Source organism: Triturus cristatus, chromosome 11 (assembly GCF_964204655.1).
Source record: "Triturus cristatus chromosome 11, aTriCri1.1, whole genome shotgun sequence".
NCBI lineage: Eukaryota > Metazoa > Chordata > Amphibia > Caudata > Salamandridae > Triturus > Triturus cristatus.
In genome coordinates, this window is record NC_140594.1 from 576,302,220 (window position 1) to 576,327,638 (window position 25,419).

At 47.3% G+C, this 25,419-nt stretch overlaps 1 protein-coding gene across 3 annotated transcripts in view; it reads right to left on the reverse strand.

The window, feature by feature from the left end:
• Positions 1 to 25,419, reverse strand: part of PIWIL2 (piwi like RNA-mediated gene silencing 2) — a 1,855,951-nt gene that overhangs the window by 1,326,598 nt on the left and 503,934 nt on the right. For all 3 annotated transcript variants that reach the window (XM_085633754.1, XM_085633756.1, XM_085633755.1), the window contains one exon: positions 19,718 to 19,835. In XM_085633754.1, the coding sequence (XP_085489880.1) occupies positions 19,718 to 19,835 (118 nt within the window). The remainder of the gene's footprint in view (positions 1 to 19,717; positions 19,836 to 25,419) is intronic.

The window sequence follows — 25,419 nt, forward strand, 5'->3', positions numbered from 1 at the left end:
CAAGAAGGGTAAGGAGGAGGGAATTCCCTGAAGGGAAGGGCGTACCCATTTTCTAAAAGATCTAAAACCCCAAGGTCCGAAGTGAATAATTTCCAATCCTGTAGAAAATGGGTAAGCCGACCTCCCACGGGACCCACATGATCCAGGATGGCGGATCTAGGGCTGCTTTCCTGCATTACCAGGAGGGGTTGGGGAAGTAGAGGAGGAGTAGGAAGAGGGTTGACGCCCGGCTCCACAAAGGCAACCTCTGCCTTTACCCCTGTAGCTCCTATACAAGGGGTTCTGTAGCTGTTGCTGAGGCTGTCTGGACCCACGAAAGGAAGACTTCCCAAAGCCACGGTATCTTTTATATCCATAGCCTCTTGACTGAGTCTGCAGACCCAAAGACCTTGCCGTTGCCGTACTGTCCTTATATCTCTGCAGGGCAGAGTCCGCCTTCTCACAAAAAAGTTTGGAACCATCAAATGGCAAATCAATAAGAGCAGCCTGCATGTCCGGAGAAAACCCAGAAGATTTTAACCATGCGTGCCTCCTTGTCGCAATAGAAGAGCCCATTACTCAAGCAACAGAATCCGCTGTATCCAGACCAGACTGGATAACCTGGCGAGCAGCTGCTTGAGCATCCACCAACACCTCACTCAGATTCCCCTTGTCCTCCTCAGATAACTTGGGGAGAATCTGTTTCGCAGAGTCCATTAAAGCATTAATGTAGCTGCCCAAGAGACATTTGGCGTTGGTAGATTTTAGTGCCATACTGGCCGAAGAAAAGACCTTTTTCGCAGATTGCTCCAACTTCTTAGAATCTCTGTCTGCAGGAGCATGTGAACACGCCCCTGTTGACTGCTTCGAGCAAGAAGCCTGCACCACTAGACTTTCAGGAGAGGGGTGAGAGGAAAGGAAAACTGGATCTCCAGGAGCAGGTCTATACCTTCTTGAGACAGACCTCGAAACTGCAGGAGCTGAAAGAGGATTGCGCCACCCATCAAGTATTGGGCATCATTAAATGGCAAAAGTGGCTCAATCACCGTAGATGGAGAATGAAGCACTTCAGTGAGAAGATTAAGCTTATACTCCGCCACAGGAAGCTGCAAGTCCAAAAGTTCTGCAGCCTTTCTAATAACTGTATGATATCGTGCAACATCCTTAGAGGGCGAAGCCTTTTGAGAAACAAAGTCCCACTGTAGAGAAGTGTCAAGCCCACTTGCCTCACACACAAGTGCTCAAACAGATCCTTTGTGTCATACACCTCTTTCCTTCCTCCCTCTCTTCAGCCTGGTACTGCTCCTCTTCCAATAACCTCTGCGCCTCTCTCCTCGAGCCCATCTTCGGTTGCGGTGTCAGCGGCGCCACACGCGGCATCGACGGCTCTGGTAGTGGCGTCGAAGGTGGATTCAGTACCATAGCTGGCGCCGATCGAATCCGAGAAGCTTCACGGGATGGAGCCGGGGACTGACCATACGGCGTCAACATCCTCAGAGCCGGAAAAGACCAGGACAACGTCGCTGGCATGAACGGCATAAAGGGGGCCTGAGGATACTGATGAGGCACACCCAAATTATATGCCAAAGGACCCATGGGACCCAAAGGTGCTCCAGAGGGGTACGAGGCCCTGGTGAACACACCATACATCCCATTTTAAAAAGCGAAGGATCAGAACCCGGCGTCGGAAACTGAGGGTAAGAAGCCGGTTCCGGATCCGATCGAGGTACCTCTGGAGCCGGAACCACTGCAGCCACAGGTGGAACAGCCGGAGCTGAAGGAACCTCATCATCAGCTGGATTCATCGGTGAGAATCTCGGCGTCGTCGCCTGCTCTGGAGTCCCCTTATAGGAAGGAGATTGAGCCAGAGTCACCTGAAGAGACACTGAAGGTGAAACAAAGTCCTTTTCTCGACTTCGAGGAGCAGGAGAAGGCGACCTCAACACCACAGAATTCGACGACCGAAGTCGAGAAGCATGTCTCCTCTTCTTCTTATGCTTCTTCTTGGAGTCGTGTGACGTCGAAGACCTGGACTTTGACCTTTTTCGACCCCTTTGTTCTTTTCTTGCCTTGGCCATGTAAAGCTTGGCTTCTCACTCCTTAAACGCCTTTGGATTCATCTTCCTGCACGAAGAGCATCCCTCGACGTCATGGTCTGAAGATAAACATCAATGGCAATCCTCATGCGGGTCAGTAATTGACATATGTTTACCGCATTCTCTGCAGGGCTTAAAGCCTGACTTCCTCGGAGAAGACATGACAAAATAAGGAAGAGATGCAATCAAAAATACAAAGTATCAAAACGAAGTAAGGAGAGTCCCAGAAAAAAAACGTTAGCGTCGACAGCACGGAAAAAAGGGAGCTGACGTCATCACGCCGACGTGGTCTTCTTATGGCTCCGGTGACGTCATGCAGAGACGCGTGCGGAGCCATGACGCTGAGACCACCTCGTCGGCGTGGGGGGCTAGGTAAAAATTTCCGCGGAATGCTGGCGCAGGGGATATTCATAAGGTGAGGAATCCACAGGCAGATGTATCCATCAGAAGTATCCGAGATTGAGCATTCTTTGACGATATTCCTCCAAGGGCCCTCTCCGAAGAGGCTCCGGGGTCCCTCTAGGATCCCCGACACTAGAGGAACTGACCACAGATTTGGCTGAACTGCGCATTGGGAAGGCGCCCAGCCCCAATGGCCTCCCCAGTAAAATTTACAAAGCTTATATGGCCCTGTTAGGCCCTCATTATCTGGCGGGCATGCAAGAAGATGCCCAGACTACATACATGCCCCCCGACTGGAGATAAGCGGCAACCATGCGGTTTCAGAAACCAGGTTGTCCTCCGGAGCTCCATGCCTCTTACCAGCCAATTTCCCTTTTAAACGTGGAGTCGAAGTTCCTCGCCAAAGAGCTTGCCACTAGACTCCTGGCCATCTCCCGGTCTGGATTCACCCCGACCAGGCGGGATTTATGCCCCGATGTGCCAGACGACAACATATGTCGAGTTCACAATGCAATTGCCGCTGTAGATCGCCTTCACCACCCTGCGGCCCTTCTCCAGGCTGACATCGACCAAGCGTTTGACTCTGTCAGCTGGACTTATCTCTTTATCCTCCTAGAGCGTCTACATTTCAGCCCCAAATTCATATCATACACACGCATAGGGTATCTCCGCCCTTTCCATTTGGGATGCCCATTTCCCCACTACTGTTCGCCTTACCCATCGAGCGGTTGGAGGCATGGGTGAGTCTGGAAGCCCTGCTCAGGGGCTTCAAATGGTCTGCCGAAGCTTAAGATCGAATAGCCCTATACGTAGATGACTTTCTTTTCTTTATGACAGACCACCACAGATCTGGCCCCTGAATCCTTCAAATTATGCGGATATTTGGCAAGACCTCTGGTCTCTTTATGAATTTGAATACATCCACACTATGGCCTCTATGCGGGTCCTCCGGCGATTATAGATTGGCCGCGGATCTCTCATGGAGTTCAGCATGAAATATCTGGGCGTCTTCATAACGGATAGAGAGGAGGTCTCCAAGGCGCGCAATATAGACACGGTTCTCGTTACAGTCAAAACTGAGTTGAAGTCATGGGCGGGGTTGCCACTACCCTTGTATGGCCAGTCGGCAATTTATTAGATGATATCTCTTCCACAGCTCCTGTATCAACTACAAAATCACCCCATCTCATTCCGCAGATATGGTTCAGGCAGATCAACTCCTTGCTAAATGGTTTACGGAAGGTGGGGGGGGGGGGGGGGGGGGAAGGGGGGAGGAGGGTATTGGGGGTGCTCCGACTAGCATTTCGCAACTGTTTTCTTTCCACTTCTTATGGGGGCATTGCGGCCACCAACATATAGTCATACTATGAAGCCTCATCTACAAGTTTTAAATGACTGGCGGTATGGCCCAAGAGACAAACCTGCATACGCTATGGAGAGATGGCTGCTAGGAGACCTGTCGCTGTACAAATATTTACACAGCCGCCCAAATACCCACGCTCTTCCCCCGGCCACCAAAGTAGTGCTGGCAACATGGCGACAGTCTCTTTGCCATATAGGGTCGCTGAACCGTCTCACGTGTGAGGCTCCGCTATGGTGTAATCGCCTTCTCCCACATTTGCAACATTTACAGGGTTTCCAGGGTTAGGACCGGATCGGGATTTCCTCACTGGGGGACGTTCTCCAAGGCCTCACCCTTAATCCTTTTCAGGCCTACAAGAAGAATACTCCATGCCGCGCACTCAATCACTCAATTTTACAAATACCTACAATTCGGTCACGCCTTCACTACCTATCTTAGAAACCTCATGCCCTCCCTGAATTTAGCTCATTGGAGGGGAAACTTCTCATGGGAGATCTAGCGAATCCAGGCAATCTCATATAGGTCCTATCGACAACGATGACTGGAGAGAGGCTCTGGAGTCCTCCGGGGAGGCGCAGTCTCCTCGCGCTTGCACCTGACCCAGCCACTTTCCTGCACACGGTATGGACATATCCGGCCCTTGATAGGTTCTGGAAGGGAGTGCTTTGGTGCCTGGCTGAGATATTGGGGTGGACCATCCATAGTACACCACAGCTTGCGTTATTACATATCTCGAAAGATGTTGGGGATAACAGGTACAAACGCCACCTACTGTTTTTGGGTTTGCCCTTGGCAAAAAGATATAGCCGGCTCTTGGAAATCAAACTCCCCAACCCTATTGGATGTCTGGAAGCGAGGATTAGATTTCTGCATGGGGTTGGAGGAGCCAGTATTTAAGGCTCTGGATGCCCTCAAACATGCACGCATATGGCAATGCTGGGCTGATTATAGAGGTATTGTCCTGACCCCATTGACATCACAGCCCACATCATCTGATTTTGAGGTTCTGCTCCACAGCGAACGCATGGCTTATGTATACTGCCAACAAGTAGATGACAGGGATGGATCAACGGGATAGCGACACAAGGACATGGTCATCTCCTAGCGATATTGCTCCTTCTTCTACCACAGCTTCTTTTTCTGTTGTTTCTTTCTTCTCTTTCTCTTGGTTGTTAAAATACATAAGTATCATACTGTATACCTATGCCACTGCTATATCTTAGCCGGTTAATGTATAAAATGGCTCTTGCAGCATGATGTTGGCAAAAGGAAAATCCAATAAAGTATGTTATTACAAAAAAAAACGTAAACTAACAAACTATCCTTAAAAGTACCCTCCTATAGAAGAGCTCTTTTAGTGGCCGTCTGGAGCATATAGGAGATTGTATGTCCATCTAATTATATTCACTATGACTCTGGTATATGAAATAACTACTGATAGTTCAAGGCTAGCATTTGAACATGCGTGGCTTGGCTCATGGTGGTAATCTTACATAAAAAGTTCCCTTCCTTAAGGTTTAGAAAAGACTACTTTTCAATAGGAATATATTCTAATGCATAGATTAAAATTGGGGGACCTTTAACGTAATAAATTTCAAGGAGGAGATAAAAGTGTCTATTTCCTGAGGATAAATAAAATCTCTTTATCTCGCTTAGGTGAGCTACGACCTTAAGTTCCAAGTGCTGGAGATGGGGATTGGATTGTAATGTCTGAGAAAAGAATCTACCCAGATAGGTGTACGTCTTTGCAACTTTTAATGGCCTTCCTCCAGCCTTCCAGACAAAATGAAGAGAACGTCTCCTACCCTTTAAATGGGACCACTTTTGTTTTGGTGATGTTTATTTTTAAAACATGAATATTTTTGGATGCTATTTTTATGGGGTAATTATTTACTTCTAAGGAACTATCTGGTAGTTCACTAAAAAATAAAGAAATAATAATGGGGCAAGTAAACATTCCTGCTTAAGGCCATTCAGAGTGTATGTCTATTATAGAAGTACCATTAGGCCCCTTTCTTGTAAAGGTTGCCGCAACATCACCTTCCGTTCTTCCATTCAGGACGATTCCATTTATTCCATTTGTTAGTTCCAATAATCATCTTATCACGCTTATCTGCCTTGGTGGAAGCTGGCAGAACAGAAGCTGGAATAGACCAGGTTTCCTCAAGGGCTATATTTCGGAAAGATTTCAACGAAGCGTTAGAAATTTTTGCAATAAAATCCCCCATAATAAGGACCTGTACATTTCCATTAGCTTGTGGGATCGTTTCAATTCGATCAAATATTTTTACAAGATATTGATTGTGTTCAAGGCCCGGAGAAACATAAATGTTAAAGAGGAGTAATGCTGGGAGCGTTGCCTGGGGATCCGACATGGCGGACATGTGCTAAGCAAGCTCCGATAGCCCATTTATATATCCTCCCGATTTCCTGCCCAATCCTCACCTGTTATTAAACTAACACCTTCATTCATCCTCGGAGCACTGTGGACACCAAGCGGCAAGGCGAAACTAGGGATGCTGTGCCCGGAAACCTAGACGCCACAGTTAACAGCAACGGAGACGTGCCAGGCCTGGAGTGGGAGCCTGCCTGCGGCCTAGCGGATTTAGTGCTGCACTGGAGTGGCCCGCGCACAGATACCCATCCACTGCAACCCACTCAGCAAAGTTCCCGGGGTTGCCCTGCCAGAATCGGGCTATCTTCTGGGACCGCCATACTGTACCTGGCCGGCCTGTCCTGGGGCTTGGGCGCTGCCCGTAGGGAGCTGAGATCGGGGAGGGCAGGCGCGTGGTGTGGCCCTGTGGCGGCACCTCTCGGCCTCCGCAGCCTTCTCTTGGAAGTGCTCTGCTGTCTCCCTCTGCTTGGGCTCTGTAGCCGCTGGGCAGTGCCATGGGAGCGGTTGTTCCGGCCCGCGGAGGGGGCAGGTCTGCGGGTCTTGACCTGGAGGATTGGTGGCTGCCTAGGGCCGTCGTTACGACTGAAGTGTGTGGGGCCGGCTGAGGATGTCGCACAGGGCACATCAACACCAAATACATTCCCGTCGTCTGAGGACAGGCCTTGGGACTGAGGGATCGGGGTTTGGCTGCGGGAATTGCCTAGCCTGCCAGCCCGTGCTTCAATATTTAAACAATACTAATAAACCGAGGTATAGTCCGTGGAAACTTCAAGTAGAGTTTATTGTACACCCACCAGGAGGTCCATGTCAGCAGCCGGACGCTACAAATGACTATCATCTAATGAAGTCAATGCGTTACGATGCTGACATGGTTAGTATTCTTTTTTTTTAATTTCAAAAACCTTTATTGAAGGCAGAAAGGTGAAGGAACACAGCGTGATGCCCACATCCCTAGACGGGCCGGCAGCGCAAGGTAAAAGCAGGCAGAATAGTATGGGCAGGCAAATTATACACAGCAAGCCGCCTACAACCACTTCGGGCCGGCCGCGTCAAATAGGACATACGGGACAGGTAGTTGTCGACTTCGTGTTCCTCCAGTTCTACGCCAGCAATCATATGAAACAAGGAATAGCGACTAGTATTTGTGAGAAACAAACAAAACCCCCCTCCCACCCCACCCTCTGGCACTGCAACAATATGATTAATAAAGCAAAAAAGAGACAAAACAATGTGACTCTCGGTATACCAATCCACAAAAAGTGATAAAAATATCCCGAGGCAGATTACATCAGGAGACCTTAGGAACCTTTGGCCGGGACGATTCAGGCAGCTCCTCCGCATAAATTTCCACTGTTCCCTACAGTAGGATAAATCCCGGATACATTTTTGAACAGTGGGTAATCTCTTTGCGCCCCAACATTGTTCCACAGCCCGCTTCGCCATCAGTGTAGCCACAGCAACCAGCCTCCTATTGCAGGGTTTCAAGGAACGCACATTACCCAACAAGCATAACTCAGGAATGCACTTCACTTATTCCAACACAACGTCCTTTAGCACACTCACAACTTTAGCCCAAAAGGTAAGAGCCAAGAGAGATGCATAAAGTCAGCGTCTGCTTGCCCACATCGCACACAATAAGCAGTATCTCGCAAGCCAAATCTCTGCAATTGCACAGGGGTATAGTAAAGTTGATGTAAGTGTATGATGCACAGGTTGCAGTTGGCTGTGAGTCGCCCAGTCAATGAGACCAACTTTATTTCCGAAGAGGTCTGTAAAGTGTGAACGTTATGTAAAAGTTTTAGTATCCTTTGTCGGTTCATGGGATCATTTCCACAGGCAAAATGGTCAGTGATTTCAAGAATGCAGAAAGGATTTTGTACACTATTTGCATTTTTGTTCTCATCACATGGATTTTTACCCAGTGGAGAATGAATAGAGGGATGATAATACTGTGTGGGCATTGTGCTATTGAAGTCTAGTGCAAAGGGATTTAGGTGCATAGATGTATCATTTTTGCGCTGAGGAGAAAGTGATCCTAACTCTTTTGAGGTCTCTTGAACAGATGCATTTAAAACATCATCTATTTAATCTTTTAATGAGTCTTTTGGCGTGACTTTGTCTAAGTGATCATCTTGTGAAAACTCTATTTTAAGAGCGTTGCATTTTATAATCCTACAGTTAGTTCTCCTCTTTTCCCTTCCAGACTTTGTTTTTATTTAAGTATTGAGGCTCTTTGAGGGATGGAAACTCTCATCAAGCTTGCTGCTTGTATATTCAATAGAGAAGTAGCTGGTTTTGGTTGCGGTAAGGACTCTGATTTCTTTTTGCAGTTGAATAGCGGATAGCAAGGAAAAAAAATGTATCGGTAGAATGATTAATTTATCCAACTGGATCCATAAATAGTTTACGAAGCAAGTAGACTGTGTCTGCGTTACTTTTTTCCTTCTTGCCTTCTCACTTATTAATTTTACTGGTTTGAGTAGCACTTGTTGTTTTTTTGTTACTGGGCCTCTACTTTCCCCTTAAATTGTATTAATTAATTAATTAATTTAATTGCAGATTTTATATAGCGCGAACTCGACCCGAAGGTATTGGAGCGCTTTACATGAGCACCGGTTACGTTACACATTCAGGCAAGGGGAGATTAAGTGATTTGCCCAGAAACACAGGATGTGGACATGACCCAGAGGCTCGAACCCTGGTTTCCAGCACCAAAGTCGGCCGTCTAGCCGACAGACCACATCCTCTCCTCAACCTTGAATCTATGTCTTTCCTTTCTTGGTTTTCCATTCCATGTTGGAAATTTAAAATAGCAGATTTATTGTGATGATCCACAAGATATTGAAGACTGATAGTTTGCATTTCTAATAAATGATCTGAATTGATTGTAGTTTTTTCAAGTAAAGCAAGAATTGATTCTAGTATTTTCTGCACAGAATAAGTGATTCAGAGATAATGACTTGCTTATTACTGGAACGAACCGATAAGTATAGTGGCAAGTCCGGTGAATGGGAAAGATTTTCTGCAAGGTTAGATGGACTGCTTGGGGTACTATTAACCAATTTGAGTGTCTCTTTAGGTTGTTTGGCATCATTAGAGTGAGGAAACTGACTTATATTTAAATCAGTAAGTGTATATTTCAAAACCAGTATTTCTCTGGTGGTGGCTTGCAGAGTTGGCTGCTGTCAGTATTAAGGAATTTGTGTTGTTGTCTCCAGTGATTGCTTCTATATGAGGATCTTGTCTTGTAATGACATATTCGCTTCAATTGTGTGTGTTTAATTTGGTTGATTTACGGCTTTCTTTTACCAAAATACCCTTTTCCTTGTAATGAGGAAACTGGAAGGAACTCAGGAATTGTGTGTGTTCCTGGGATAGCACCTAGGTGTGCCGATCTCATTTTACTGTTTCTTAATGATTGTGCTGTTTCCACTTTCTTCAGGAAGATTGTACAGTTTCTCAAATTTTACATGCCATCAAACAGTAGGGTTACACTGTTTTTTATAGAGTAAAACTTATCCCTCTTTCACTGGTAACTACAATTTCAAATTAGTTATTTATATTTATGAGAGACCTATGTTGGTTATGGAGATAGTTAAGTGTCAGTTGCTAACTTTCACAAAGGATAGTTTCTGATGGCATGGACTCTAAACTGCACACAAGCTGCACTTGCCAGATGCCGGCCGCCTTCGTGATGTGTATCAATGACACCGCCATTAGCTCGATTTAAGCACACTTATCCCCCAGCTCCTTTCTCGTTCTCTCAATCTTTTGCACTCCTTTCTATTAGGTGCTGCCTCACCTCCCCTGTTGTGGGCTACCTAAGATGTAAGAAAGGGTAGAGGTGCGCTGTGCTCCAATATTTTTATTCTGTACCAACTAAGTTTATTTGTCTCTCTCTCCTGTTTCCCTCATGCACTCCGTAGGTCTTTTCCAAGTAAAGTAAAACTAGGCAGGGCAGGGGGAGGAAGTAAGTTATGATTTATTTTGACTATGTTGATAGCAAAGGCTCAGTGATCTAAGAGTAAGCTTGGCTTACTAGGTTTAATTATCTAAGTTTCGGGCGCAAGGTGCCCAGAGTCCCGGGAGTCAGAGGCTCTGCAACAAGAGGCCAAAACTCTGTGCGGACACCAGTTCGGGGGAAAAAAAAGGGACGAAGCCTGCCATTCAGGTTGAATCAGAGCACAGCAGAGCAAGACATAGAGCAGAGCCAGGTCATAATGGGAAACAGAACCGACCAAATGTAGACCCAAAAGAGGCTGTGGGGCAATGCGGTATAAGGCTGCCGAACCTCGAAACAGCCAAGATGCCCCACAGGCCACACGTTGCAGATTACGGCCCTGCGCAGGTGCAAGCCGCACCAGCCTAACACTGCCACTTCTGCACCACCAGGGGGGGTCGCGGGTCTGACCCACCCTTTGCGCCTGCATCGGCTGCCGACCACACCTGTTTGGCCCAATCCACCGCTCACCTGGAGAGCGGCCCCCTGCTTCCAGCTCCTCAATTCCAGCTAATTATTGTCGACCAATGGGGCCGGAGCTGATGCTGCCAGTACCACTGGGGTAAAAGGGAGCCGATGTGCATCCGCCAAGCAGCTGCCGAGCACAAACACAGCTGGTGCACCCACTGGCGCGTGAGGAAGCCAGAAACAGCTTCAACTTAATTGAAAGCGCCAATCAGGAAGGACAGACGAAGAGCAGAACAGATTGGGATGCTCTGCAGGACACCCCTTCAAACCCCCGGAGTCGATTATCCAGGCTTGGTAAGTGCGGTCAGACTTTTTCATACATATAGTTGTGATCCGTCACTACGCAATGGCTAACTATATAGTCGCTGTGCCGAAACTTTGCATATTTTGTTATCAAACAAGTTAGAATCATACCCCAAAACCATTACTGGTCTTGGAGATATGATTCCATGCACTGGGGAGCTCCACCTTGAAGCTCCCAGTACTCCCAGTAACAGGCTTCCAGGGTCAGCCAGCAAGCTAGTGTTTCTGCCGACCTCAGACATGATTCTTCCCTGATGCAGCTGAGCTGAGCTCGAGCAGGGGAAGGTAGAACAAATAAGTTTCCTGTCACCGGGAGGTGTGATCACCTCCCAGGCAGGACTTTGTGTAGTGGGCTGTGGAGGGGAGAGCTTAACAGCGCCACCACACTGCTTTGAAGGGTACATTTGGTGCTCTCCTTGCATACTCTAGTTGGAACCATTTTTGGGAAACCCTTGGCTCCTGCTCTGATGAGAAACTGGACAAAGGACATGGGAGTATCCTGCCCTCTGTCCAGTCCCCTCCTCTGGGAGGGAGCCACGAGTCGTCCTAACCCCTTTCTATGGGTATAAAAGGGCTTACCCATGGGGGGGGGGGGGGGGGGGTCCTCAGATTCATTGAAGGACAAGACTCAAGCCTGAAACCATGTCACTCTTCAACCATCTGGACACTTGGACTTCGCCAGGAACAGAGACTGCATCAAGGAAAACTCCTTCCTGTTGCTACTGGTCTTCTCAGTTCTGCAAGTCTTCTTTGTCGTCTATGTCTGTGCTTCTGCCAGGATCGGGGTATAATCAGAGGGGAATGAATCACTTGTCCTGTGTGTTACCAAGGTCAGGGGTTCTGGTTCCCTTAAAAACCCTCATTCACGAAATAATCGTGTGTGCTGCATATCTTGGTTCTCCGCAGAAATGGTTATGTGAAAAGCATCATCATAGGGTCTTGGTTATGCTTTCCTCCACCTAGAGGAGGACCAACTGGTATTTGCAGTAGTGATTGTGACACTGCACCCTTACCTTCACGTTCTCTAATCACTACTGCAAATACCAGTTGGTCCTCCTGCAGGTGGAGGAAAGCGTAACCAAGACCCTATGATGATGCTTTTCATGTAACCATTTCTGCGGAGAAGCAAGATATACCACATACATTGTTATTTCTTGAATGAGGGTTTTACAGGGCAACCAGAACCCCTGACCCTGGTAACACACAGGAAAAGTGATTCATTCCCCTCTGATTATACCTCTATTGGCCGGAAGCCGAATGAATCGTAGCTTCTCTTTCCCTCATTTCTGATTAGGAGATTATTGAAGCAGCGCACAGCTATGGGTGTTTTTCCCAATGCGAATTTGCAACGCCCTCTACGCAGGAGAAAATATTTCTAGAGAAGGGCAAAATACTGCGGTATAACTGAATTGCTACTGGCAACATCAAATATCCACACATTATTGTGAACACCTTTATCTTAAAATGGCAGAGAACCCTCAGCTACACGGACGAGGAGATCAACGCCATCTTGTCGGGCCCATCCATATTACATGGCAGTGAACGCAACCAAACACTAGCCCTGAAGAATGAGTAGGACGAACTCCCAGAAGCAAAGAAAGAACAAGTGAGAACAGCCATACACGGTCTCATCATGACCGAATATCTCCGTGCCCATGCAGCCCCAAAGGATTAGGGTCCACAATGACCCCAGAATTTTCCTTCAAGATATCATCATCCGAAAAGATTGGTCAGCCATTTCCCGGAAGTGTACAAGAGACTACCTAGTACTTATCATCAAGACAGCCGCAAGGCTCTCAGAAGCCTTGTCTGTCAAGATCCAAATTAGCAAAACAAAACTACACAGTCTACATCTCGGTCTGCAAGAAACGCCTAGAAGAAATCAATAAAGAAATGAACAAAACCAAAGAAAACATCACGCAAAACAAGATACAAAAACTAGGCAAAGACCTGAAATGATTCTCCCAAGAAAAAGATTCACCCTTAAACAAAAGAAGACTACATGGCACCAGATCAACAGAGTGATAACGAATCCTTAAGTGCTAACTCCACTGACAACTCTTCAGTGGAGGCATACACCAATATCAACCCAGCAACAGAGGCCACAACAGACAACCAACTAGACGATGGCAGAATTCTTGGAGAACACCCCAATACGGTGAACACCTACCACCATTATACCAACCTTACGCACCAACTTTTACAGGTTGGATGAACCCATACATGCAGGGACCGCCACCAATGGGACCACCACAAGCAAACAGGCCACCTTTTTAGGGAGCGGCTACAACAACCGCCGCGGAAGAAGAAAATGGGTATCCTGGACAGAACAAGACCAGCAGGTCCTCACCCGCAGCATGTCAAAAGAGAGACCAGGACCGAGCACAACAACTCGCTAATAGTGAACCTAACGGAAAGGACACTCACGGAAGACCACCAAAAGTTCCTGAACAAAGGCTTAGGCTTTGTCCCCAGACCACCGCTAGACCAGTTTAAACTACAATGTGAACTGGTAGAATTCTGCAGGAAGATTAAACTCAAGGCCTTCTTTAAGGACAAGGAAGACATCACTACCATAAGTGACACCAACCTACGTAACAAATCCACCTTCTGCCCACCGACCCATCTTGTACCCATAGATATACAAGCCTTAGAGAACCAGCATTATTCCATGAAGTGGAAAACTTAAAAGAAACCACAAGGAAACCCTTCATGAACTTAACAAAATGAGAACACAAAACACTAGAGGAATTACAAAGGCAAGAGGCCCTCATTATTAAAACCAGCGGATAAAGGTGGAGGAATTGTCCTTTAACCCAAGAAGACTACGACTGACAATACATGGATCTCCTCTCAGATGGAAAATTCTATAAATCTGTGGATCCCACACCCAGACTACAACGGACCATCATACTGATGGTAGAAGAAGCTGAACTCAATCAATGGATTTCCAAAAATGAAGCAGAGTTATTGAGAACCAAATCACCCAGAACCCCTTACTTCTACTCACTACCCAAGATACACAAAAACAGGACCACGCCACCAGGGCGACCAATAGTCTCAGGATTAGGCTCAATCCTTTATCACAATGCGCTGACCACTATCTAAGACCGCTGGTACTGAAAACTCTGACGTACCTAAAGGACACCCGGGACCTACTTAACCAATTAAGAGGACTTGCTTTCCGTGAAGCATCAACGTGTCTTGTAGGACTCAACGTAGAGAGTCTATACACGAGCCTGCCACAATAAGCAATCCAACAGACAATTGAAGACATCTTGTTCGCAGAACAGTGGGAGCAGAACCAGGGATGTGGAATTCCTATAGCCCGACATCCTGGACATATTGTTTAGGGTCAAGGGCAACAAGTTTTCATGTGTATTTTGTCCTTGGGACAAGTTGGCCCTAACCCCATGCAGCACAAATCCTTTGGATGCCAGTTTGCAGTACCACATTATGGATCAGGGAAGGGCACTGTCTGCAGTGAAGGTAATATTTTTGTCCATATGTTAATTCTGTTCAAACTTGTATTTATGGTTCAATAATTGGAAGCCTTTATTATTAGGGTGAGCGCTCTCAGTAAATGTAAGTTCTAACTCCACTACTGACAGTTGTTCTGGTATAAAAATGTGTACACTTTTTCAAAGTTTGGCAATTTAAGGCTATGTATAACGCTCTCAGAATGGTCTCTGATTTGATACAAACATTTGCAAAAGCTTGAAAGCAAGGTTGATGAATCTCGGATTTCAAAATAAATTGTTCTTAAAAGAATGAAAGCAGGAAAAACAACATTTCGCTAAACTACTGTAACATTTCAGGTACCATTTCTTTGCAGCATCATTTAGTAACATGTGTTGATGCATGCGAGTATTCCCCAAAAATATTCCTAATGGAAAATCAATGTTACCACTTTCAATAAGATTATGTGAAACAAAAATAAACAAGCATTGGCAAAGCCAGAAGGTCTGAAATGGATGGTCAGCTTTTTAGTTTTGTCAATGTGTGACTTGTATTGGCATGATTATTGCAAAACCTTATTGGTGTGGAAGCTGACGGGCCCTCACCATTATAACAAGCATTGGCAAAAGCAAAAATTGTTTTTGGTCTCAAAAAGCACACACTGTCACAGTAGTTACTGGCACTGAACAAAACTACTTTATGTGCCGATATGCTCCTTGTGAACGAGCAGAATTGCGTCACTCACAGTGAAGTTAGCCGAGAGAGAGACAGAATTTTAATAAAAGCAAAAGGTCATAGTTAACGCTGTATCAAATTAGGGGCCCAATTATCAAACAAAGTCGCAAAAGTACACCCATGGTATATGTCCTTGCATGAAGAGCAGCTACACGGCTTTCGTAAATTCCCAAGAATTCATAGAAGCAGGACAAGAAATAGAACTCCTAGAAAGTATTTGTGAACTGCATTTTAGCATGAGCAAATATGCATGTGTTGATTTGCTCATGAAAAAAAATCTGAGTGTTTGGAAGTTTACTTTCCCTCCAACCAGTTTTTCCCCAACTCTGGAAGAAGGTTTACGTCTGCCATTGTCAGGAGTAAATTTCCAATATTTCTCACTATGGGAAAAGATTAGAGAAGAGTTGTTTAAAACCCTTAAAACATACAATTTAGTAGGTTTGCACAGAACCAAACGGGCATTCTAACCCTGGAACTATTTCTTACCACTACCTTTAGCCTCAGTATATAGATTTGCGGAAATGAGGCAACATAAGGGGATTACAAGTATTCAAACACTACTATGGTATGAACCCTGGCATAATCAGAGGGGGCATATCAGAGCTCTTATATAATGAGATTGCTGCCATAATTTGTCGCCGCACTACATGGCACCAAAGGGACACGTGGATTTTGTTACAGGACAAGTAGATTTATGAAGCAACCTGCCCCATGGACAAGGAGATATTTTATGAAATTCCACACTCCTGAAATACCCTAGAAATTCACTGAGGAAAAACAAAGGTTAAAGTGACATTATAGTTAGGTGAAAATGCCAGTTATAACATAACATGCAAAACTTAAATACACTGACACTCACCAGTTACGGTTTATTGAGCTAACGAGAACTTGTTCCTCCCCTATGCTCTGCTTATGAGCTCACAGACTGCATCCTTCATGAACTGTTCAGTGACATCATGGATGACATTACTGGTAACATCTCAAATTACATCGTTGATGACAACACTGGACATGGTGGGGGCACAAGTTCTAGTTAGCTCTGTAAACTATTACTGATGAACTTAAGTTTATTTTTTCATTTTAATATGTTATGTTTTAGCTGACATTTTCACCCAACTATAATTTCACTTTAACCTTTGTTTGTTACAGTGAAATTCAGAGTTTTTTTTTTAATGTATAGGAATATATAATTAACTACAACGTGTCCAAAATCCCTCAAATATTAGCCTGTGAGTCTGAAAAGTAAAAGTTCTCATTAAACATACAGTACATAGTTCAAAGAAATTTATGACAAAAATATGTTTGTGAGGTTTACTTTTCTCACTGTAAAATTATCTGTCAATGAGCAACTATTCCCCTGGGCTAATAATCCTAGCCATGGTGTGCCCTCTTCCCTGACAGGACTATTTGAAGTCTTGGGTCACCAAAAACCTAATCAGCATCAAACAAGGTCTGCTTTCCACATTCAGAGACGACAGTCTTGGGACACAGATTTCCCTGAACTACTTAACAGCACACAAGTCCAGGACAACTAGTCCCAATACCTTATAGGAAACAATGGGTGTTCTCAGGATCTGCCCTCTTATGTTTCCAGTCCTTCCACACAACCACAGTCAACAGATACTACTTCACATCTCCCACACCTACATGAAAAGAAAATTCCCCACTTGTTTTTCCAGCCATTCTGATATACAATACCCACATGTACACCGTCCCAGTCTACACCACTTGCAGTTCTAAATTTATGTGGCCAATAATCCCTTGTATGTCCACTTGGAAGAAACAAGAACCAAGATAACACTGTGGAATGCCTTCTACACACTTATCACAGAACAGAAACAGGTCCTTTCTTATCAAGTGGCCACAATATCCCTAGTCAGTGAACAGAATAACCTGATGGGAATGTTAGAAATAGGATCTTTCATCTTATAGATCCCCTTGCCCTTTGCCCACATATCCACTCAGACGTTTATTATAGAGCAATATGTTAGTATTATTCCCCAAATCGAAAGGAATATATTCCAGAGTCTTTCGTTGTAAACTGATTATTCCTTTGTTAAGTATGGCTTCAATTGGAATCCTCTATCGTGAATACCACATTCTAAATCTGGTTAGTCACTGATAAGCTGTAGCAATTGTGGGAAACCAAAGTGGTTTCCCACTGTTGCTACATCATAAAGAAGTTTTGGGCAAAGCGTAGACTGCTCTCTGAGAGCCAGTCAGTGCAGCACTGGCTCTACCACAGCTTTGAGAGGAGTGTCAGTGGAAACCACCAAGGGGGTGGGAAGGCATAGATGGTGGGGGTGGGAAGGCACAGATGGTGGGGATGGGCGGCAAGAGGTCAGGATGTTTTTTTTTTTACCAGGGCCAGAACGGAGAGCCCACACTATATGTATAGCTCTTTCATTACTCCTCTCCCCCTGCTTAGAAATTGAAAGCAGAGAAGATTATTTGGGTACACCATACATAACATAAAAATTAAACATGGCCAATAGTGAGTAACAGGAATGTTTTTCCCTTCGGGTTTGTGAGTGACATCATAAACAACTCGAGCTTTACTCTGATTTATGATGTCACTCAGAATACCTGGTCCCATTCATTTTTCACTGTTATGACTATCTTTCAGTAAGTCTATAGATTATATTTAATATATTCAAAATGTCAAGTCCTAATTCCAGAAACTTGTGTTCAAGTGATGAAAGCCAACACTTGTTTTACACACTAGATTTTTCCTTGATCATTCTCAAGGCATGCATGAGGCTTTAAGCAATGCAGTGGCTTGTACCTGTAATTACATGTTATTCACTTAGAATCAGAACAGAAAAAACTTCTTTCAGTTATAAAAAAATCAAAGTGCTTTTACAGGACAAGTATTGACAATTTTAATGGACTAAAAGCAAATAACTATCCTGAAAATAACTCCATTGTTTCCAAGTGTAATTAAGCGGTAAATCATGCTTAATGTCATGTATGGTAAAAGTCCTTAGGAGATCCTAAATTTGTCACCCCATCACAACTCACACCCAAGTTATAGTTACTGTTTTTCTGTCACTCAAACCCAACTGATATAGTCTACGCTTAGCGATCAATCTCCAGACCATGGGAGGCCATACATATTGGAATGCTCTAAATCCTTAGTTTAGTTTCCACCATGCCTAATACACCTTCAGCAAGTCGAAACAGATCTATGAATTTAGGTTTCTAGATTCTAACCAATCAATTAGACCAAACCAGTGCGCATGCCATCATCCAATCCAAACTGTCACTTCAACTACACTTTCCTTGGCACTACCATAATAAGATTTTCAGAGCATCAATGTATGTTCCACAAGAAATGATGCAATGGGACCACCAACGTCGATCAAACTCTCCAGACTCGAACAGTGATCTGATAAAGCAACACAGCAGGTCTTACAAAAATACAAAGAACATCAATACAAAGTGTCCAATTTAATTTTAATTTTCTTTCACATGGATACATTACAACACTTTTTGAAGCCTAATTAAACGTTGGGAATGGGTTTTAGAAAACCTCCAATATGCTCACTTATTGAATACTATCATGATTAAACACAAATTCAGACTTCCACCAAAAAATCTAAATGCAATTAAGTACATCATCAGATACAGGCAATTACATTTAGATTATTTAAATCTAGCCAATAATTTTAATTGGCTGGGGTTCCTCTCCAGCCAATTAAAGTTATGGCACATCCATAAGAACCAACAAAGTGGAGGTACATGGAAAAGGGGGTGAAAGAGCTTGGTTAATATTTATTGTTAGTTGGCACTTCTACGGAGTACAGCCTGACAATATTATGTCTTTGTAGCACCTTCTGTAGCATTCGTCAATGGCAGACCGAACAGATGAGAACAAATGGGAAACAGCCGGTCCACAAGAACTCGGTATGCGTGCCCCACGGTGAAACAGGATTAAAAATGAATGGAGAAAATCAACCATTTCCATCCTAAATACATGTTGCGGACAATGTGAGTATGTGAATCACCATTTGAATTGCAAAGGTTCTCAAAAGGGGTCTGACGGCTATTAAGGCTGATAGTCACTACACCAGTAGCAGGGAAACCATAAACTGATATACTAAGCACGATAATATAATTTGCATAGTTCTACAATCTACCTTAACAAATAAAATAATGGCAATTATTTCTCACTATACAGTTGTAGTAGTATATTTTTGAAAGAAAAGAACCAAGCCCAAATGTATATCTTGCCTGTGAAATTATGGATTTTCTAGCAGTGACACAATTACCATCCACAGGATTAGAGAGAGTAATAGGAGATTCACAGCAGTAGGTTAATTCCTGATTTATTATATGCCAGAGAAAACAGGGAACTAGTGGTATACCAGAATGAGATACATGGGCCTTTGTTGACTACTGCACATTGTTGCATCACAAGCCCTCATTTTTGTATTCAACATTTTCTAGGGCATGCATTTGCATCAAAATTATCATGCTCAGATACAGTCTGGTAATTGTGAATTAGACACTCTTACCGTTTGTAGCTTGATAGGGAGGTAGAGGATGAGTCCATCAAAAGCTGTGACATCACCGGTGATGTCCTTATGCTCCTTCATCATCCCAAAACGCATGCTCTTACACTCTACATTGGGGCTAAGGAAAAAGATTAACACAACGGTGAGACCATGGCAGGGTGTTCCCCAGACCCGTAAGATCCAAACCAAGAGCCAGCGCACACCATGGATTCTACCAAAAAATATCTATATAATGCAACTGCTCTCCATGGTCCTACAATCATCATTGAAACAATGTGGCAGCAGGACTCAAGTCTGCCATCGTGTCTCAAAATTATGAGCACCCAACTGGAGAGAGAGAAGAGAGAGAGAGAGAGAAGAGAGAGAGAGGGAGAGAGAGAGAGAGAGAGAGAGAGAGAGAGAGAGAGAGAGAGAGAGAGGGAGAGAGAAGAGAGAGAGAAGAGAGAGAGAAAGAAGAGAGAGAGAGAGAAGAGAGAGAGAGAGAAGAGAGAGAGAGAGAAGAGAGAGAGAGAGAAGAGAGAGAGAGAGAAGAGAGAGAGAGAGAAGAGAGAGAGAGAGAAGAGAGAGAGAGAGAGAAGAGAGACGAGAGAAGAGAGACGAGAGAAGAGAGAAGAGAAATGCCCAGTGTACTAATTAGCTCACTCCCCAAACGTGGTCTGGAGCCTTTAACTCAAGAGTGACGAGCACTTAACAGATAAGCTTATGCTCAAACAGCACATCATATTTAATTTAACATAAGATAAAGTGTACTTGTTATAATTCGCGAAGCACCACACTCTAGAAACAGCATACGGTCAAAAGAAATTAAAAAAAAGGTGGTAGCTACTAGAAAGTTAAATCAGCAGACACAGGCTGTTTTAAATACTACATCTTCCCAACAAGCATCTTTGGGGCACCCTCAGCCGAGTCAGACTTATGGATACAGGCTAGTCTCAATTATCACAACCCTTTTTCCTTTCAAACTGATAACATGACTCTAGGGATATGTCTTCAACAAAAAACAGTCTTAAAAATGGCATACCTGGTAAACAATTTGCCTGAATAGATGCTCGAGTAGCAGATTTCACAGGAAAGCATGGATTAGTTTCCATATTTCACTGATCTAAGTTAAGTACAGTTTTTTTACTGTTGCATTTTGTATTATAAAATAATCTAAACATGTGACATAGCTATATCTAAAAATCTCTCTCTGGGGTGTGGCTAAGATGGCGGCCGAGTGAGACGTGTTTCTCTGTCTCTCCGGTGCCGCCGATCATCGCATGGCATATCTAGCCCCCTGATGCCCATCCGCTCCTGTTCTGCCTCCCCTACGTGTGGCCCACTTGCCTGCTGATCCTGGCGACCCCCATTTCGGGGAGCAGCGGTACCCCCGTGTGAAGAGCGAGCCTGCCCGGCCCCGGCCTCGCTGCGGCCCGGCGGCCCCTCTGTGGAGATGCGGTAACCGTGCCGGGCGACCTGGAGGGGAGATCGGATTCTCCAGGCCCCTTGGCGCTGTCTGGACGTTAGCGACAGCGCGCGTGGGAATCGTCCCTGGTGGGGGCAGGTGTGCCAGCAGCGACTCGAGGAGCGCTGGGTCTGGGCTGCGGTGACCGCCATTTGAGGCCTGGAAGAGCTGACGCGGCGGGTGCCACTATAGTGGGCCTGCGGCTGGAGGCGGTATGATTGGCAGGCCCTGATGCCTTCTGGATCCACTTCCTGACGGGGGACGCTGCTTGGTGGATCTGGTGGGGCCCTCCGGTCCCGGCACTGCTGCGACCCGGCGGCCCATTGGATTTCGGCACTGGACCTGGGGACGTCGGCGGTGAGACCTGGAGAGGGCCCCCCGCGACTGCTGGAGGTGGCGTGGGACGCGAATCGGGCCTGCTGCTGGGCGGTGCGCGGCTCTACTGGAGGGCCCTCCTGCTGTTTGCATGGACTGAGTTCTTCCCGACGGGGCCCCATCGCTTCACTATGCCCCTGGTGTGTGCTGGCTGCTAGGGGGCGTTGCTCGGTCTGCATTTCGGCGGACGGTGGGACCGGCGCTGCTGGGGTGAGAGGGGGGCCTGGCTGGGGTCCTGTGGCCTACCTCTGGCAGCAGTGCTCCACGCGGCCCGTGAGCTAGCAGTGAAGTTGGCTGGCGGAGCGTTGGAGCTGCTTGCAAATTCCCTGCCATTCCTTGGGTGCCAGAGGGTCTGCAGAGGGCACCGTGGGCCGGTAACATTGGCCCTTGACCTGACTTTCAGCCCGCAGCCCGGCGGGCGGTGCTCTCGGCCCAGTGCGCTTCAGTGGGGGGCCGGTGGTGAGGCCTGCTCGGTCCGCATTTCGGCGGACGGTGGGATCGGAGTGGCTGGGGTGCGCCGGGGACCTGGCTGGGGCCCCTATGGCTGGTTGCTGTGGCGGTGCTCCACGTGGCCCATGTGTTGGTGATGACCTTGTGTGGTGGAGCGCTGAGATTGCTTGAGTGTTCCCGGTCCTCATCTGAGTGTCGGAGGGTCTGGCTGAGGGCACGAGGGGCCGGTGGCTTTGGCTCCTGGGCCCACTTCTCGACCCGCAGGTCGGCGGGCGGTGCTCCTTGACCAGTGTTCTTCAGTGGAGGGCCGGTGGGGAGGCCTGCCGGGCCCGGAGGGTGGCGGCCCTCTGCTGCCGCTCCCGGTGTGCCGCGTGCTGCCTTACGGTTGGGAGGCACTAGCTGCTTGAGTGATGGTGGTGCTTGGGCCGCGCATCGGCGGTTGGCGAAGGGGCTGGTGACCCGCCGGTGTTCTGGAATCGAGCCTGGGTGGTGTTGGTGCGCGGCCCTGATCCTTTAGCCCCAGGGGCCTTGCTGCTTTAGTTGCTTGGTGGAGAACTCGGGTAGCTGTCATGTCCTCCACTAAAGCTCGGAAGGATAAGACCCTGAAAGACGCTCTGCAGCGGTCCGCGGGGCAGTCCTCCTCCCAGTTGGCTCCCCCCTCGCAATCGTCTGAGGACAGTGACCAGCCGGCTACTAAGGCATTTATGCTCTACCTCTTCTCTGCCATTAAGGAGGACATTCTGGAACTCCGCTCCCAGCTCTCTTCTGAACTTCGCGAAGTGCGGCGCGACGTGGACGCTCTCGGGAACCGTGTCGCCACTGTGGAAGAGCATGACTTAGGGCGTGAAGACGATATGCATCAGCTTCAGCAGGATGTCCTCCGTCTCAGGGAGCAAAACCTTGACTTGCAGGCCCACGTCGAGGACCTCGAAAACCGGTCCCGACGGAATAACATCGCGTGCACCGAGTTGGCTTGCCGAGGGGCCCGAGGGCTCCCCCTCTGGACATATTGGTTTGCGTGCACGATTTTCAGCTTAAGGAGCGGATTCTGCGCAAGGCTCGTGATCTTAACCCGGTCCAGTTCCACGGTCACCAGCCGGCCCTCTTCCAGGACTTAGCTGCCTCTACTCTGGTGAAACGCAGGGAGTTCAAGCCCATCACTACTCACCTGCGCAAGCATAACATTCCTTACTCGTGGGCTCATCCATTTCGTCTTATTTTTAAACACCAGGGCAAACTCCATAAGCTCCGCTCATTGACTGCAGCTTATGAGGCTCTGGGATTGGAGCGGCTCTGCTCCCCGGCTGGGGTAGCTGGCGCGCCCTCGCGGCGGCATAGACGCTCGGATGGCTGGCAGCGGGTGGGTCGCTCTCCCCGGCCCAACGAGTCCACTAGTCTTCTGGAGCGGGAGGCGGCGGTTACTTCAGTGGCGCAGATGACGGACAGCAACGGTGCTCCATGAACCTTCTATAGCTAGCATCAGGTGGACTTTTTCTTGCGGCGCCGGAGGGGGGAGGTCCTTGGCTGGGGGTACTTGTCGTCAACTGCCCTGTGGGGGTTGGATGGCTGGTGCCCTTCGTGCCGAGGTGTCGTCCTCCTGGATTCCACGTTCCCCACATTGTTTGTTCTACATGACAGACTGTTGTCCCATTTTGGGGCCTTTGGGTTCTGTGCTTTGCAGTGTCTTCTCTATGTTCGGGATGTTTTTTGCTTATGGGGTCAGGGTTGAGGGGAGGGGGTGGGGGGCTACGGTTGTTTTTGGGAATGTGTTGGGGCTCCGCATCAGTCCTCTTTGGGGTGGAGATCTGTCTGTCCCCGAATTATTGTCGATAGGTCTGCCTCCTTGCTCTGGGTTCTTGCGCTTCCTCCCTTGTCTTTCATGGGTAGGAGTCTCAAAGTGGTGAGTCTGAATGTTCGGGGCTTAAATAATCCAGTTAAACGCTCAGCTATTCTATCCCTCCTGGAGGGTGCGGGGGGCGATGTGTGTTTATTGCAGGAGACTCATCTTCTCTCTAAAGATATTAAGCGGATGAGGGATCGGCGGTTCCCTCTGCAAGTGTGGTCTTCCGGCCCGGCTAAAAAGCATGGGGTGGCAGTATACGCCCGAATGAACATCAGGAGTCTTTCCTAAAGATGGCCTTTTCTGAGGTGTTGGCCTCGCCTGATTCCCTGATATTAGGGGGGGGGGGGTGACCTGAATGTGGTGATGGATGCGGGTCTGGATAGGTCAGGGCAGCGGTCACATCAGGCGGGTGCTCTCTCGCCGGGGGGGCAGACGGTGGTTGATTGATGGCGGTCTGCATGACGTCTGGCGCATACAGCACCTTACCGAGCGCGATTATACTTTCTACTCGGCCGCGCATAAAACGTATGCCCGCCTTGATCATTTCTTTGCCTCTACCTCCCTTTTGCCATGCCTGACGGATGCGGTTATCACTCCCCGCTCCCTGTCCGACCATGCCCTCATTTCTGTGCAACTCAACTCTCCTGCGGTCCATCCCTCTTCGTCTGGATGGCGCCTCCGCGACACTTTGCTCAGTTCCGACTCCACGGTTACTCGTATTCGCGACACGATCGTTGCCTATTTGGCGGTTAATGATCAGGGCACTACGTCTGTGGCGGCGGTTTGGGAGGCCCTCAAGCTGGTGGTCTGGGGGGAGTTCATTGCGCTGGCGGCTGCGCTTGCGTGTCTACGTAGGGATAAGCGTGCAGAGCTGGAGCGTGAGGTGGGGGCCCTGGAGTCCATCCATAAGCGCACACCGGAGCTCCCAGGGTGTGGAGAGAGCTTGAAACAAAGTGGCGCATGCTGAAACACCTGGATCTCGACAGGGCCGAATATGCGCTGTTGCGTCTGCGGCATAAATTTTACCTTAGCGGGGATAAGGGGGGGGGCGTTTATTAGCCCATACGCTCCGAGCGAGCGTGCAGTGATACAGTCCATTCGGGACGCTCGGGCGGTGGAACAGAATACTGACGCCCTTATTGTGGATTCTTTCCAACAGTTTTATCAGCGCTTGTATATCAGGGAGACGACCGGTCCGGCGGAACGAGAGGCCTACCTTGCCGCCTGCCGTATCACACTGCTGTCCGTGACCTCTGCTGATGCGTTGGAGTCTGCCATCCGTATTGAGGAAGTCATATCGGCGATAGCTCGCCTTAAGGTCGCCAAATCGCCTGGCCCGGACGGTTTCTCCGCTCTGTTTTTAAGACATTCTGTGCTGAGCTGGCTCCGCTTTTAAAACGTCTTTTAAACTCTTTTCTGGAGAAGGGGGAGGTGACCCCCACTATGTCGGAAGCTGCGATTACAGTTATCCTTAAACCTGGGAATGATCCGAGGGACTGTGGCTCGTATAGGCCAATCTCCCTCTTAAATATCGATGCCTAATTGTTCGCGGGCATTCTGGCGGCTCGTCTCAGTCCGCTGATGGATGGC